Here is a 13,227-nt window from a genome sequence, read left to right on the forward strand (position 1 = left end):
CCAGGCTGCCGGGGGCTGCTGTGCCCCACGGGCAGGGCCCGGCACTGAGCCCCGCTGCCCCTCACACCACTGGCCTCGGCCCCTCGGCCCGCCTGCCCAGAGCCCCCGCAGAGCCCCCTGCCCCCCGGCTGCCCAACTTGGTGCCATCGGCAAACTTACTGAGGCTGCTACTCGATCCCCTTGTCTTGGCTTATGGTCCACTTTCTGCCCATGGCAAGATTTGGGATGTAACACCTGAGCTTATAATGCTAATATCCCATCTTATATCCCATCCAATTTACAGCTGCTATCCTGTCTTACAATATCGAAGCAACAACTTGTCGCTCACCTGCCTTGACAGGCTCGTGCAGCTCCAGGTGCTGGGGATTCTCAGAGTCCGAGAGCATGTTCAGGTCCCTAAAGAAAGCAATGAGAAGCCTGAGACAAAAGAAACTCTTCCCTCATACCCTCATTATTGTATTAAGTAGATAAATGAATAGTGGTTCATGACAGAAAGCAGCTCCCAAGCATGGCCCCTTCGTAGCTGATATAGATTTGCAATGCTGTTAAAGAGCTGAGAAGAAAAGGTTCCTTTAAGGTGAAATCTTTAATGGATTGAATGCAAGTCTATATATTTCTTATGATGCTTAAATGACTTTCATCTAAAGGATGCAGATTTCAGTAAAAATTAGTGCTAAATTACCATCTTTTTCTAACCCTAGTAAATTCAGTGAATTGTATGCGTGTCAATGAGAGAAGATTGTGGCCTGACAATAGGTATCATTTCTTATAGAAGTATAATTACTAACAGCTGATTCATATCTTTCCTTATGACTTTAAAAGAAAACAAAGAACAAACAGACCTCCCACACAGTGAACTCTCACTAATTATTACATCGGTGTTTCGTGCTAACAAAGGTTCCACCTTAACAACTGTAAATTTAAAAAAAAAAAAAAAGCCATGAAAAGCCAAAAAAAAATGGAAACAGAAAGATGGGGAAAAACTCACAGTCTTACACATATTTCTGCTTCCCCACTCTGTTGAATAATAATGCTCTGGACTTCTTCATAAGTTTTCCCAGTCAAGGGGATGCCATTCCATTCCAGCACCTGCATTCCTAGGAAGGCAAAACAGCATCAGCTCAAGCTCAGATGTTGACAAAGGCATCAGATAGACTGCTTTGATGAGAAGATTTGATGTGACATTCAGTGAATGTTGTTTACATGGCACGACACATTAGCAAAGCACTTTCACTTCACACAGATTCTACTGCCCCTTCAGCTACATCTTACCTGTTGAAACAAGACAGGAGATTAATTCCTTTTGGATTAAAACTATACATGCACTCTCCACCGTCTGGATTGCATGATATTGAAAAACTTTTGCAATATCAAAAACATGCACACCCACCAACATGGCAAGAAACCAAAACATATTCTGTATCAGACGTTTCCTGGCCAGCCATGGTCTTGGAAGATAACTGTTCCCTACAGTAGCACATTGCTGTTCAGAAGCTGAGACTCAAAAAGGGACTGAGTTTGTGAATGTGATTTGGTAATTCAAATACATTTTCTCTACTTTGTCACTTCAGAAAATACAACCAGATGAAGGCAGCTGAGTGACGTGATTTTAAACAAAAAATGTACCTCCACATTTAAAACATAAGCCTGGAAATATTCAGGTTGAAATTTTTCTTCCTTATCTTTCTTATGAAAAAGTGACAAAACAGCTGAACATAATTTGTTGTGGAAGATAGGAACAGAGCTGTGATAACCAGGCTGAAAAGTCCTGAATACTGATCTAATCAGTTCTGTCTTCCAAGTGTCCCAGGACTGAGCCAGGAGACTGTATGCAGCAAGGTATTGCTATAAGGAAGTTTTATGCTCAGTATTTGCAGAGTCAATACCTCTATACATAATATGAGGTGTATCCTGACAAGGCAAGAAATTTTTTGGTTACAGTAAAATGCTTAAAGAAAGGAAACTGTAGATTCATATCTGGGATTTATCTTAGGTTCTGAGAACTGCATTCATATTTTGAAGTAGTTAGTCATAAGGATGATTCCAAAGGGATTAACTTCTCACTAATGTGGAAATGTCAAAATCTAAGCCTCCGGCTCTAGGGGAAAAAAAATTGCTTAATGGGACAAGATACTGAATTCTTAATAGTCCGCTAAAAGCTATGTATTACGAAACATCTGAAAAACACATCATCCACACAGCAAAAACCACAAACACTTAGCTTGCTACCACTTACACAGATAAAACCAAGTCTTCACCTGGGTCATATTTTTATTTCAAAATCCTGTGCTGTTGCATATAACAAATGGGAAAAATAATGACGTGAAATGTGCAGATAAACTCATAGGAAAACATGTTGCTAAATAAAATATAATGAGAATTGCTTGTGGAATAAAGCAGATGAAATTATTTGACAATGAAAGAATATGAGAAATAAAGACAATAACTTTATTGTACAAATTTTTCGATAGGATTCAGTGAATTAGGATTTGAAATATCAGATTTGCTCATAACTCTGGTCAGTAAGAATTTATCATTTTGTTTGCAGCTGTTTACAGAACTACAGACTGTGCAGAATGTCTAAAAAGTGATGCTCAGGAGGCTGTAAAGCCAGCTGCTTACTGCCAAAATAGATTTGCCTTTTCCTAAAATTTACCCCCTTTCATTTACCAGCCATCATTCAAAAGCATGATCTTGCTTTTGCTTGTTAGAGCAGATCTGATTTTAAGCTCAGTTCCTCTGGAATAAAGCAACAGTAATTATGAATAAAAGCATCTCCCCCTATTTTCTGCCATACAAATACACCAGCATGCACTCTGTCTTTAGAAGGCTTCTAGAAAGGAAGGAACTGAAGTTATTTTTGTTATTTGTGGGCCCTCATAATGCTATCGTGGCATAGGATGTTGAGTACAACAGTACAAACCACTTGAGTAAGCCAAGCCAAGCCATCACTTCTATGTATTGGCAATGAACAAGAACAAAGGTGGAAAGTTTTAGGTATGTGAGAAAGTGGTTAACACCCTTTTGTAAAAAAAAAGAGCCTTGTTGACAAAATGCATCCAGCTACTGTCGCAGATTTATCACATTCTGCTTGCATTGCCTTCAGAAGAAAATTTACCAGGGGAGCAGTAAGGCCATTGTCAATTACATGCTTTAATTTAAAAGACCAGCAGGAAGAGCGTTGCTGAGTACCGCTGCAATGCTGGGATCTGGAAATTAAGTCTGATTTCTACTGGTGAGATTTTCACTGCGTGCAATAGCATTGCAGTCGCTGTCTTGGTCAGTAAGGCCAAGCACACGTGAGCAAAGCAGCAAACCGAAAGGAAATTGAATCTCAGCAGCCTTGACTCACACAGAGATCCATTTAAGTTGTCAGTACAGGGGTATTTTCTTTTTATTGGCTGCCTTGTGGATTCATGAATATTTAAAATCAAAGCAATTTAAACATGACTTAATTGATCTGACTGATAGCCCTGGGGTCTAAGAAAAAAGCTTTTAGGCAGGAAGCTGATTTCTTTTCTTAGAGTAACTGCTAAATACCTTTTGCTGAAAAAACAGTATTTTACAAAGAAAACCTTTACGAAAAATGTGAGTCTAATCAACAAAAAGAGGAAAAAAGTATTGAGAAGTCAAGGACACTGTGATAAAAAACTTTTTTGCCTAAAACCCAATCACATTCTGTAGCTGTTTTTAGGTAGTCAGGACATGTAATTCACATTTCCAAAACTTTGTATGCTTCACATCACCAGTTTAGTAAACAAAAACAAATAGGAAGATGAGAAAACTTACATTGCTCCATGACAACTCTGCTGACAGAGGAAGAACTAGCAATTGCCCTGATAATTGAATCCATAATTCCTTCTAGCATCTTTTTTTTTTTTTCCCTTTCTTAATTTTATTGGGATGGCTACATCCTGCATTTATGGTGAGCAATGACTTATTTTTAGCAATATCAGCTCCCACAGTCAGCATATCAGCTTTATATATCAAGACCTCCTCCCTGCTCCACTGAGTGTGCTTACACACATTATCTGTTCAGTCTTTTTGGCATCTACTTTATGGTGACATTTAGAACCTGGAATCAGAAGTTTATAATTTTCCACTGATTACAAAATGATTATTCCAGAGAGGGAATCTCATACATTTGTAACTGCCATGGAGATATCCACATTTAGCTAGCTAAATACTATCCTTTCCCTTAAAAAAAAACACAAAAAACATGCTACAGTCCTACTGTATTGAGAGAAAAAAGCCTATTGTTCAGATATTCTTCCAAATGCATGTAACTGGCCACAATTGGAGACATTATCAAAATCTAAGCGTACCTTTCCTCTGACACAATATAGGCACAGTGTTCTTTATATGTACCAAATAAATATCTCAAAGTCTCCTGTATTTGTAATAGTTGCTGCCATCAGTGCTTAAACTAAGAGCTTGCTCCTGGAGGGAGAGTTCAGTGCTTACATTGCAGCAGTAAGGAAAAGCCCACCTTTCACCAAAACCCTCATGGCAAGGAGAGGCTGTTACTTTGCTGTATTGGATTATAATGGCATATTTAACACATGGCTTAATGCTGTTCAAGATTGCCAGGCTCTTTTTAGCAACTAGTAAAGTGTTAACATTTATTATTTTTGTTTAGGCATTGGTAGGCCAGTTATCTGTTAACTGGTAATAAAACCTGACGACTCAACAGAACTGATTTACTTTTCCTGACATTCTGACTAGTCATTTGACAGCTTGTGAAATGGTAGCTAAGTACTAGTGAAACTTGAACTTTGCTTTTAACAGTGGGGACCCAGGGACTATTAAGAAGTAGTTTCTATCAGCCCAGGGATGAAAGTGCTCAAATAATTACCTGGAGCCCCTGGGGAGCATTCAGCATGCTTTGTTGATCCTGGAAGATCTGTGAAATTTTGGGGAAGAAAATTTTTGTGTAGAAAATATTAATTATGTGGAAAAAAGATGAGCTCAGATTCAAACCTAGGGCCAGACTTGAGCTTACACCACCATACACAATTTCTCAAGAGCCTGAGTAAACCTGTGTCCCAATATGAGGAGCTAGTCTACTGAAACTTGTTTTGACTGACCACACACATGGTTTGAATTGGTAGTCTTCTGCTGATAAGGTTTTATTGCTTATGGTAAACAACTAAGCGCTCTAATTGCTGACTATTTAGATTTATAAACATCCTATGTGGAACAGCTGTCAGAAAAAAAAAATGCTTACCTAACAGCAAGGACTGTGTTGGTATTGCTCCCTGTTTAGTCTTGTGAAATGTTTTATAGCTGCTCAATCAAGAAGTGCAAAATGCAGCTCACTACTAATGTTCAACTGCCAGTTTAAAATAAGGCATATCTTAATCATAAATGTTTCCATATATTTACAAGTATTGCAGAATTATAGATTGACCAGAGAGATTGTGGAGTCTCTGTCCTTGGAGGTGTCCAAAACCCGACAGGACACAGCCCCGGGGAGCCTGCTCTCACTGACCCTGTGCTCAACAGGGAGCTGGAACTAGGTGATCTCCAGAGGTACTTTCCAGCATCAACTGTTTTGTGCTTCTGTGCAAAATGGTTAAATTTTGCTTTATAGATTATGCTAATGTTTTATTCATATATGCTGTAGCTCTATATTTCAAAAAAAGCAGAAATAGACAATTCTAGGGATATTAGACCTGCCCTGTGATGTCCATAAATAGTGTGCAGTTCCATGAATTAACAGATTTGGTCTAACTGAGGAATAATGAATAATTATTCCTTATCTCTTTGATCTCCTGTAAGTGAGTGGGTACCTACTCAAACTATTTGTCTTTTTTTTCATGAAGAGGAAAATATTTAGAAACAATGAAAAGTCTGCAATATCAAATGATCAGAAATTATTTCCATATTGAAACCTCTGTGTGCCTAAAGCTCATAGCTTCTTTTAAAATCTTGGGTTATACTGAATTTTAAAAGTTAGATATAATTGCATCCTGTATCATGGATCACAGTATTTAGGAGAAACTTACACAAAAACAATTGTTCTTTGTTCTACTTTTTGGCACAGATACTTTGATGTAATTCCTTTGGGTAGACTCTGCCCTCATTAGGTAATTAGTAATCAAACTCATCAACTGTCATCCTATTTAAAACTAAACTGTGAGAAAGATCTGAGCTGATAAAGTGAATCATTGTCTTATTGACTCTTTTCAGAGTTCTGATAAAGAAAAGATACCTAAGAGTGATCAAAAAATAGTACCAACTATGGTCTTGACCCAACAAACAAAACACCCTTAATTTTCAAAGTGTATCCTACCACTGATTTTGTTATGCTATAGCAATACACAAATCTCAGCACTAAAATTGTTGCTTTTAATGGTTAACAGTGAAGATTCGATGGTATCATGGTTATGTCAAATGTATTAAACTAAAAGCATTTCAGGAGTGGATCTCTGTAGGGCATATACAACCCCTGTTCATGGTCAGTGGTTTGAGGACTGTTTCTTTGGAGATGTTGTTTAAGGACTGTAGCTGCGAACACTCCCTGCCACAGTCCCAGACACTGGTTCTCTTTCTACTTTCACTAGTTGCAGGAATTCCATTAGCTTTACTACTGACTTTAATGTAAAACACTCATACAAGTGCTCTTTAAAAAAAAATCTAATTATTAGATACTACTGTACAATACCTTTGGACCAAAATTTGCTCTGTATTTGTGTACACCAAGAGTGACAAAGAGTGTAGAAATTTTATAGAAATGACAGCTTCTCTCAAATGCCAGTAACAGGAGTGATTCAAAGCCACAACCTTGGACTATTTATAATGCATTTTCATATTCAGAAGAGTTTTCAGGAGAAAGACATGCTGCAGAATACCAAATAAATGACTACTTTTTCTCTGAAGTGAATTTCATACCAGCAAAGCTGTCAGATTTGAAAACTTAAACAATTTATTTATCCACAGAAACAATAGAGCAAAGTTGCAGATAGCCTATGCTGGTGCTTCAGAGTATTTTACCTTAGACCCAGAAGAGCTACTTCTAGCTTCCTTCTCTGTAACTGGTGAGTCCTTGGCTTTGCATTAAGATCTTGAACTTTATTTTCATTTACTCCATGGAACCATGCATCTATCAGTTATTTAGATCCCATGGCTTCATATAGAGCTGGCTGGAGAGGGTTTTGTTCCTTTATCCTGCAGCCTTGAGTGAGAAGCTGATCATATGGCATGAAAAAGCAATTGAGAGAAGGTTAACAGAGCAAAATAACTGAAATGTTGATGATGTCTTTGGGGGCTGGGCATGGCCTGGATTTAGAAAGGCTATAGCATCTGTGCCCAGATCTATCCCAGACATTCTTGTATAATTTCCTTTTTTATGTCTGCTTCCTTAATAGTGATCAAAGGCAGAAATATTTCTCTGCTTCATGAGGATACTGCAAGGGTATATGTATATATATATATATGAAAATATATTTGAAGAGCTCTGACTCTGCTTGGGTGGCTGCTTTCAATAAATACATCCTTCAGTCCATCGCCTGGGCGACAAAGCTGTACTGTGTAACTGAATGTGATTGTATATATGGCATTCCTATTAATGAAAAGGCATAAACCAAATCACAAAATATGCTGGCAGAATAGGTCTTAGTATTAGAGTTTCTGACTGCCAACTGAAAGACACAATATATATCTCAGTTTCAACTCATTTTCTGTTATTTTCCACATTTTCTGTCCTCTTCAGGTTCATCTTTAAGATATGAGCTGGCTGCATGAGTAAAGTTGAAATTGAAAGGAATCTGAAAATCAAAGGATTTTATTTCTCTGAATATGAGCCCCAACATTGTTGCTTCAAATACAGGAATACTAAACTGAGCCTGATTTTTATTCCCATCTGTAACACAATGTACACAATTATAAAGTTAATCTTGGTCACCCTGCATACACTGTTAGACTGCAAAGTCTCCTATTTGGTATATCCAAGGTGCCTGAGAAGTGGTAAAACTGTTGTTGGCTGTGTCACTATGAGTTTGTAATTACTCCTAAAAAATCAGACTACACACATAAACCCGACTATTTTTCCATTTTTTAGAGTCTCAGAAATGCTCTCCTACTGGAATTGAAAAAAGATTTAGACACTACAGTATTAGAATAGAGGCTCTGGCCATCCTTACACCATCATTATACACACAGGTTGCTGGGGTATATTCTCTGCTTCTTCATAGTTTGTATTGCTTATTCTTATGCAAAATAAACTTGTCAGTTTGAGTTGCTATTTTCACTAATCCAATGCTCACAGAGGAAAACTGGACTCCCTAAGCTAGCAGCTTCAATCAGTAGAATGTGAATGTTAGTGTCTTTCCATTTCATAGAAGAATTAAAATTCAGAAACATTACTTTGAAATCCCAGAAAGTGCTATGGAAGTTAAACGTGCACTCAGAATAAGCAGAAACAGTATCAACTTGCAGCCTGACATTCAACACTAAATGACTTTATGTCCTGTGTTCTCCAGTTATTTTTCTTTTATTTCTAAATGTTTCTGATGTTTAAAAACAGGTTGATGAAAGTCAATGTGTTAATGTATTTCCCTGTACAGCTGGGCATGAATCACAGGAAAACTCATTATTTTTTTTTAGACACCTTAACTCTCCAATTCATCATTTGCACCCAGGCTGCGTATTTTCCATTATTACAATAATTATTATATGGACAACACTCACAATTCTTAAAAATGGGTACGTTGTTCATCAAATAGAAATTATATAATGGACCTGCCTATGCCTTATGGCTGCTACAAGGAAATGTCGTTTGTAAAAGTACAGCCAGAGCAAACCAACTGTGTATTTGGGGTGTATTTGGCATTTACAGGCAGCTGTACACCAGACCCCTGACTGGTACAGCTGCAGTTATCAACCCAACACCAAACACCACTCTAAATTAGCCTACCGTCAGATTTCTATATACATTGGCACAGGATTCTGTAGATCACCCTTCAGTTTGAACTATGCTAGGACAACAAGTGATGATCTGGATGTATTTGTACGACTAGGATTGAAGCTCTTGGCAAGTTAAATGAAGATTAGAGTTACTATTTATGAAAATAAGTATGATATAAATGATAAATTTATAGTGCTTTCATCGCTGCTATATCCTCAAACATTGTATTACATTGGAGTTACAGACAGATGATCAGTTTTACCATGCTGAACAAAATGCTGTGGTGCGTTGTAATTATTCAGTGTTTCAGAAAAATAAATGTTTTTCAAAACATACTCTTCACTGAAGCTATAGAGCATAGTGTATTTAATTTGCTTTCAGTAATGTCATATGAAAGATGAGAATTATTTTTCCAGGAAGATGAGCTTCCTGTAGAGAGCTCTAATTTAGCTGAAAGTCTTAAACATTTCATTATCAGGTTGTGTTCACAAAAAAATCCACTTTTACAAGTAGTTTGCTATAAATTCAGATTTTTTTTAAAAAAAACAAAACGATTTTAATAATATAAATACACATTAGAATGAAAATTCACCTAAAGATTCACTTAAAAGATCAGTAAACAATGAGGCAGCAGGAATTTCTTTTTGGCGTCTCCTTCATGAGCGAGAAATAAAAAACATTCTTTTAATGGGAGTTTAATGTCAGGTATGAATTTAAACTAGTATATCCCTGTCTACAGTCAATATTTATCAATATTGATGTATTTAGAATTCAGTGGTGTGTTTTTCAATTGCTATTTTTGAGGAAAAAAATATTCTTGTTTACACAAATGCACTTATCTTAATCCAGCTTCTATCAGTTACAACTGAGAACAGTGATATTTGAAATTTTCTTTCAGAGGGACAAGAGGAACGTGTCATGAGATGCAAGCATACAGTTCTTGTAGAAGTTTCAGTGTGTGTCTGAAGAATCATTCTCTCTGTATTACTTAGTTTCTAGTTTCCTTAACAGTACAAATTACTACAGCGAACATGTCAGTCTATATAGAACGCTGTTTTATTGTGAAAACAATTAGACTCTAAGCACAACTCTTAATTTAGATTAAAAGAAAACTGACATAACTTATTAGTGTTAACATTCCTTTTGTACTTCCAAATAATAATAAAAAAAGCTTTAGTGGTCCATCTTCTACAGATGAGGAGCGAAACTACCCATACCTCATGCAGCAGGAAGCCCACTGGCTGCTGCTAAGATACCCATGGCCTGATCTTCCCTTTAACAAAGTGAATCTCTGCCGAGATCAAGCTCAACAGAGGGATCCAAGACAGATCCAGACTCTCCAGCCCCAGTAGTGTTAGTGACTGTATGTCAGCAGAGGATTTACACCTGACATTCTGTTCTGCCTCCTATATCGCCTCCATCACTTCTTGTTCTTCAACAAAAATAACCCCCATTAATGAAAGAACATGGGATATATTGGGTTCAGGCCACTCATCATTGCTACATCAACAAACTAGCAAGTATACAGCAGTCTATGGCATCCTAGTTGCCACTCAAGTGGCAAGAAAAACAGGGAAACTCATGAAGATTAGGATCCCATCTCTGTCAAGCAGAGCTACGTAATAGAAATCTTAAGACTAGTATGAATGAAATATGAGTGGGAATTTATGTATGTAGGACTGCCAGAAGGAGTGGTGGAGGAAGGAAAAGGAGATTCATGGCACATAGGTTAGCAGGTCATCAAAATCCCAGCACATTTACATGTGGCTTCTCAGGACACTTAGCTCAAGAAAGGGAAAGCAGCCTAAAAAAGACAGGGCAGGCTCACACTTCAGCAAAGGACTGAGGAAACCAGTGCAGCCTAAAACCATAAAGAGACAATGGCAGGAAGATAAAGAACAGGACTAAGGCCTTAAGACCCCAAGATAAAGAAAAAAGGTCCGAGAGCAACCCAGCCACATTTTCCAGTGACTCACAGAGGTATTGTTACAGATCTGCTAATAAGTTAGAATTAATTGACTTTATTTGATTTTATAAAATCATTTTAATAGAAATATAAAGGAATAAGAAATATATTTTAATTAAACTCATAGTTGAACAGCAAAAGCTGCTATGAAATCCTCTGTACAGCCCTATACCAAGGCCAGAAGAATGGGTTAGAATCATTGAATAGGAATGCTTAGAACTTAGGTAACAAATTTGAGACTTTTAGATAATAGTCAGTTACAGATTTTTTTGTATTTGGCTAGTCTTCTGTATGTAGAAAGTGTATTGAGATGTCAGAATGCAGAAATAATGGGAACTGGGAGCAACCAAATGAAACAACTCGTAGTTACCTGCCAAGAAACAGTGAACTTTAGTAAAAGGTAATTCCGGCAGGGAGAGATCACAACCACCGACTCATATACCACCCACCCAAATCGTACCCCAGACCCATTTCTGGACCTTTCTAACCTTTACTGCGCAAAATCGGATATGGGAGGAGAGTATGTTAATGATTTTTGGGAAATACCATGTTTATGCATGAATACTTAATGAATATGTGTAAATAAGTTCTATAGATGGTGTGTGATTTTGAAGCTCGGTGTGCGTTGATCGTGAGAGGACTCACTCACGCACCCGGCTGTCCATAAAGAAGTGTCTGCTTATCTGCATCACATTGGTGTCAATAAGTTCTTCATTCTGAGGTTTCGATAACAATATGAGGTATAGAAACAAACAGTCAATCACTATCAGCTTCTAAAAGTGTGCAAAAGGCACCTCTAAGACCATCACATGGGTGCCAACTCAAGAACCCAGATGTTGCAGCACAAACAAACTAGTAGGCTGCAAGAAGGCTTTTACCATCCCGTACCAGGTTAACTTCAATAAGTAGTTGTCAAGCCTTGCCCTGGCACAGCCATCAACCCCCTCACAAGGTTTCTAAGGTTCATCTACTGTCCATGCTCTTTCTTCATACTCTACAGGCCAGTCCACTCTGCTTCTGGCCTCTGCTGCATCCTACTCCCTGTTTCTCCTACCTCCAGGGCACGCACTCTCTCTTCCCTCTGCTTCTTCCAGGTCTCTCTTCATTGACTGCTCCCCTCTATTACCCCTTAGAGCTATTTAACTACTTAGCAGGAACCAGCCACAGCTGCACCTTATCCACATCAGCCAACCCACCACCCCTGAAGCCAGCCCACAGCTGTATATTATCAATGTTAATTAACCTGCCTTCATTGCTGTACACCCGGAGGATGATAATAAGAGTCAATAGCTGGCATCCCCTGCTCTCTCAACATACCACCTGCATACACACATTCTGGTGCTTAGGAGAATGTGTGTTTGACAGAATGGGTTTATTAAGAAAGCACAACAGACATAGAACACTAATGTAAAAAAAAAAAAAAATTACTCTTAACCGAGGATCCCCAGCCTGCTGCCTCCATTGGGGTTCCCTGAAGAAGGGCTTCTGATACAGATCTGCACTGCCCTGGGAATCTACCCTTGCTCGATGAAGCTCTGGCTGGTCTTGAGTAATGCCACTGCTAAGGCACTACGGTCCAGTTCAGAAAATGGAATTATTGGGATAATTTAAACACTGAAGGCATGCTAGACATGAGCAAAGGCCATGGTTATGCATTGGATGACAATGTTACTTAGGGTCATACACAAACAAGAACATAATTTTTTTGTAATTCACACTGAGCAAACACCACTGTTCAAGTAAGTCAAGCCTTCTTAGCGAGTATGACTGAAGACCTTAAATTACCACTCTGTTCTATAGGATAGAGTGAGATCTTTACTTGATGTGTTCTAACAGGAGTACTCCGTCAGATAAGGAGTCACTGTCAGTCAGTCTGTTCCCCTGCGCGCCAAATGGCTGTACACCAATGCACGCAGCATAGGGAATAAACAGGAAGAATTAGAGATCTCTGTGAGGTCACAGGGCCATGATCTCATTGCAGTTACAGAGACATGGTGCGATAGCTCACATGACTGGAATGCTGTCATGGATGGCTATGTACTTTCTGGAAAGACAGGCCAGCAACGCAGGGTGGTTGCTCTTTATGTGAGAGAACAACTGGAATGTATCAAGCTCTGCCTAGGGGTGGATGAAGAATTGAGTCGAGAGCCTATGGGTAAGGATTAAGGGGCAGGTTAACATGGCTGACACTGTTGTGACTGTTTACTACAGGCCACCTGATCAGGAAGAGGAAGTCGATGAGGCCTCTACAGACAGCTGGGAGTAGCTTCATGATCACAGGCTCCGGTTCTCACGGGGGCCTTCAACAAACTTGATATCTGCTGGAAAGACAACACAGGTAGGCACACAAAGT

The 13,227-nt window shown here is 38.5% G+C and overlaps 1 protein-coding gene across 4 annotated transcripts in view; it reads right to left on the reverse strand.

Moving 5' to 3' along the window:
• PCLO (piccolo presynaptic cytomatrix protein) overlaps positions 1-13,227 on the reverse strand; it is a 402,891-nt gene that overhangs the window by 91,442 nt on the left and 298,222 nt on the right. For 3 of the 4 annotated variants that reach the window (XM_055712580.1, XM_055712583.1, XM_055712581.1), the window contains exons 11-12: positions 989-1,097; positions 329-396 (exon numbers count right to left, since the gene is read on the reverse strand). In XM_055712580.1, coding sequence (XP_055568555.1) covers positions 329-396; positions 989-1,097 — 177 coding nt within the window. The remainder of the gene's footprint in view (positions 1-328; positions 397-988; positions 1,098-13,227) is intronic. The other variant, XM_055712582.1, reaches the window with a different exon arrangement.

This window comes from Falco cherrug, chromosome 5 (genome assembly GCF_023634085.1).
Source record: "Falco cherrug isolate bFalChe1 chromosome 5, bFalChe1.pri, whole genome shotgun sequence".
Taxonomy (NCBI): domain Eukaryota; kingdom Metazoa; phylum Chordata; class Aves; order Falconiformes; family Falconidae; genus Falco; species Falco cherrug.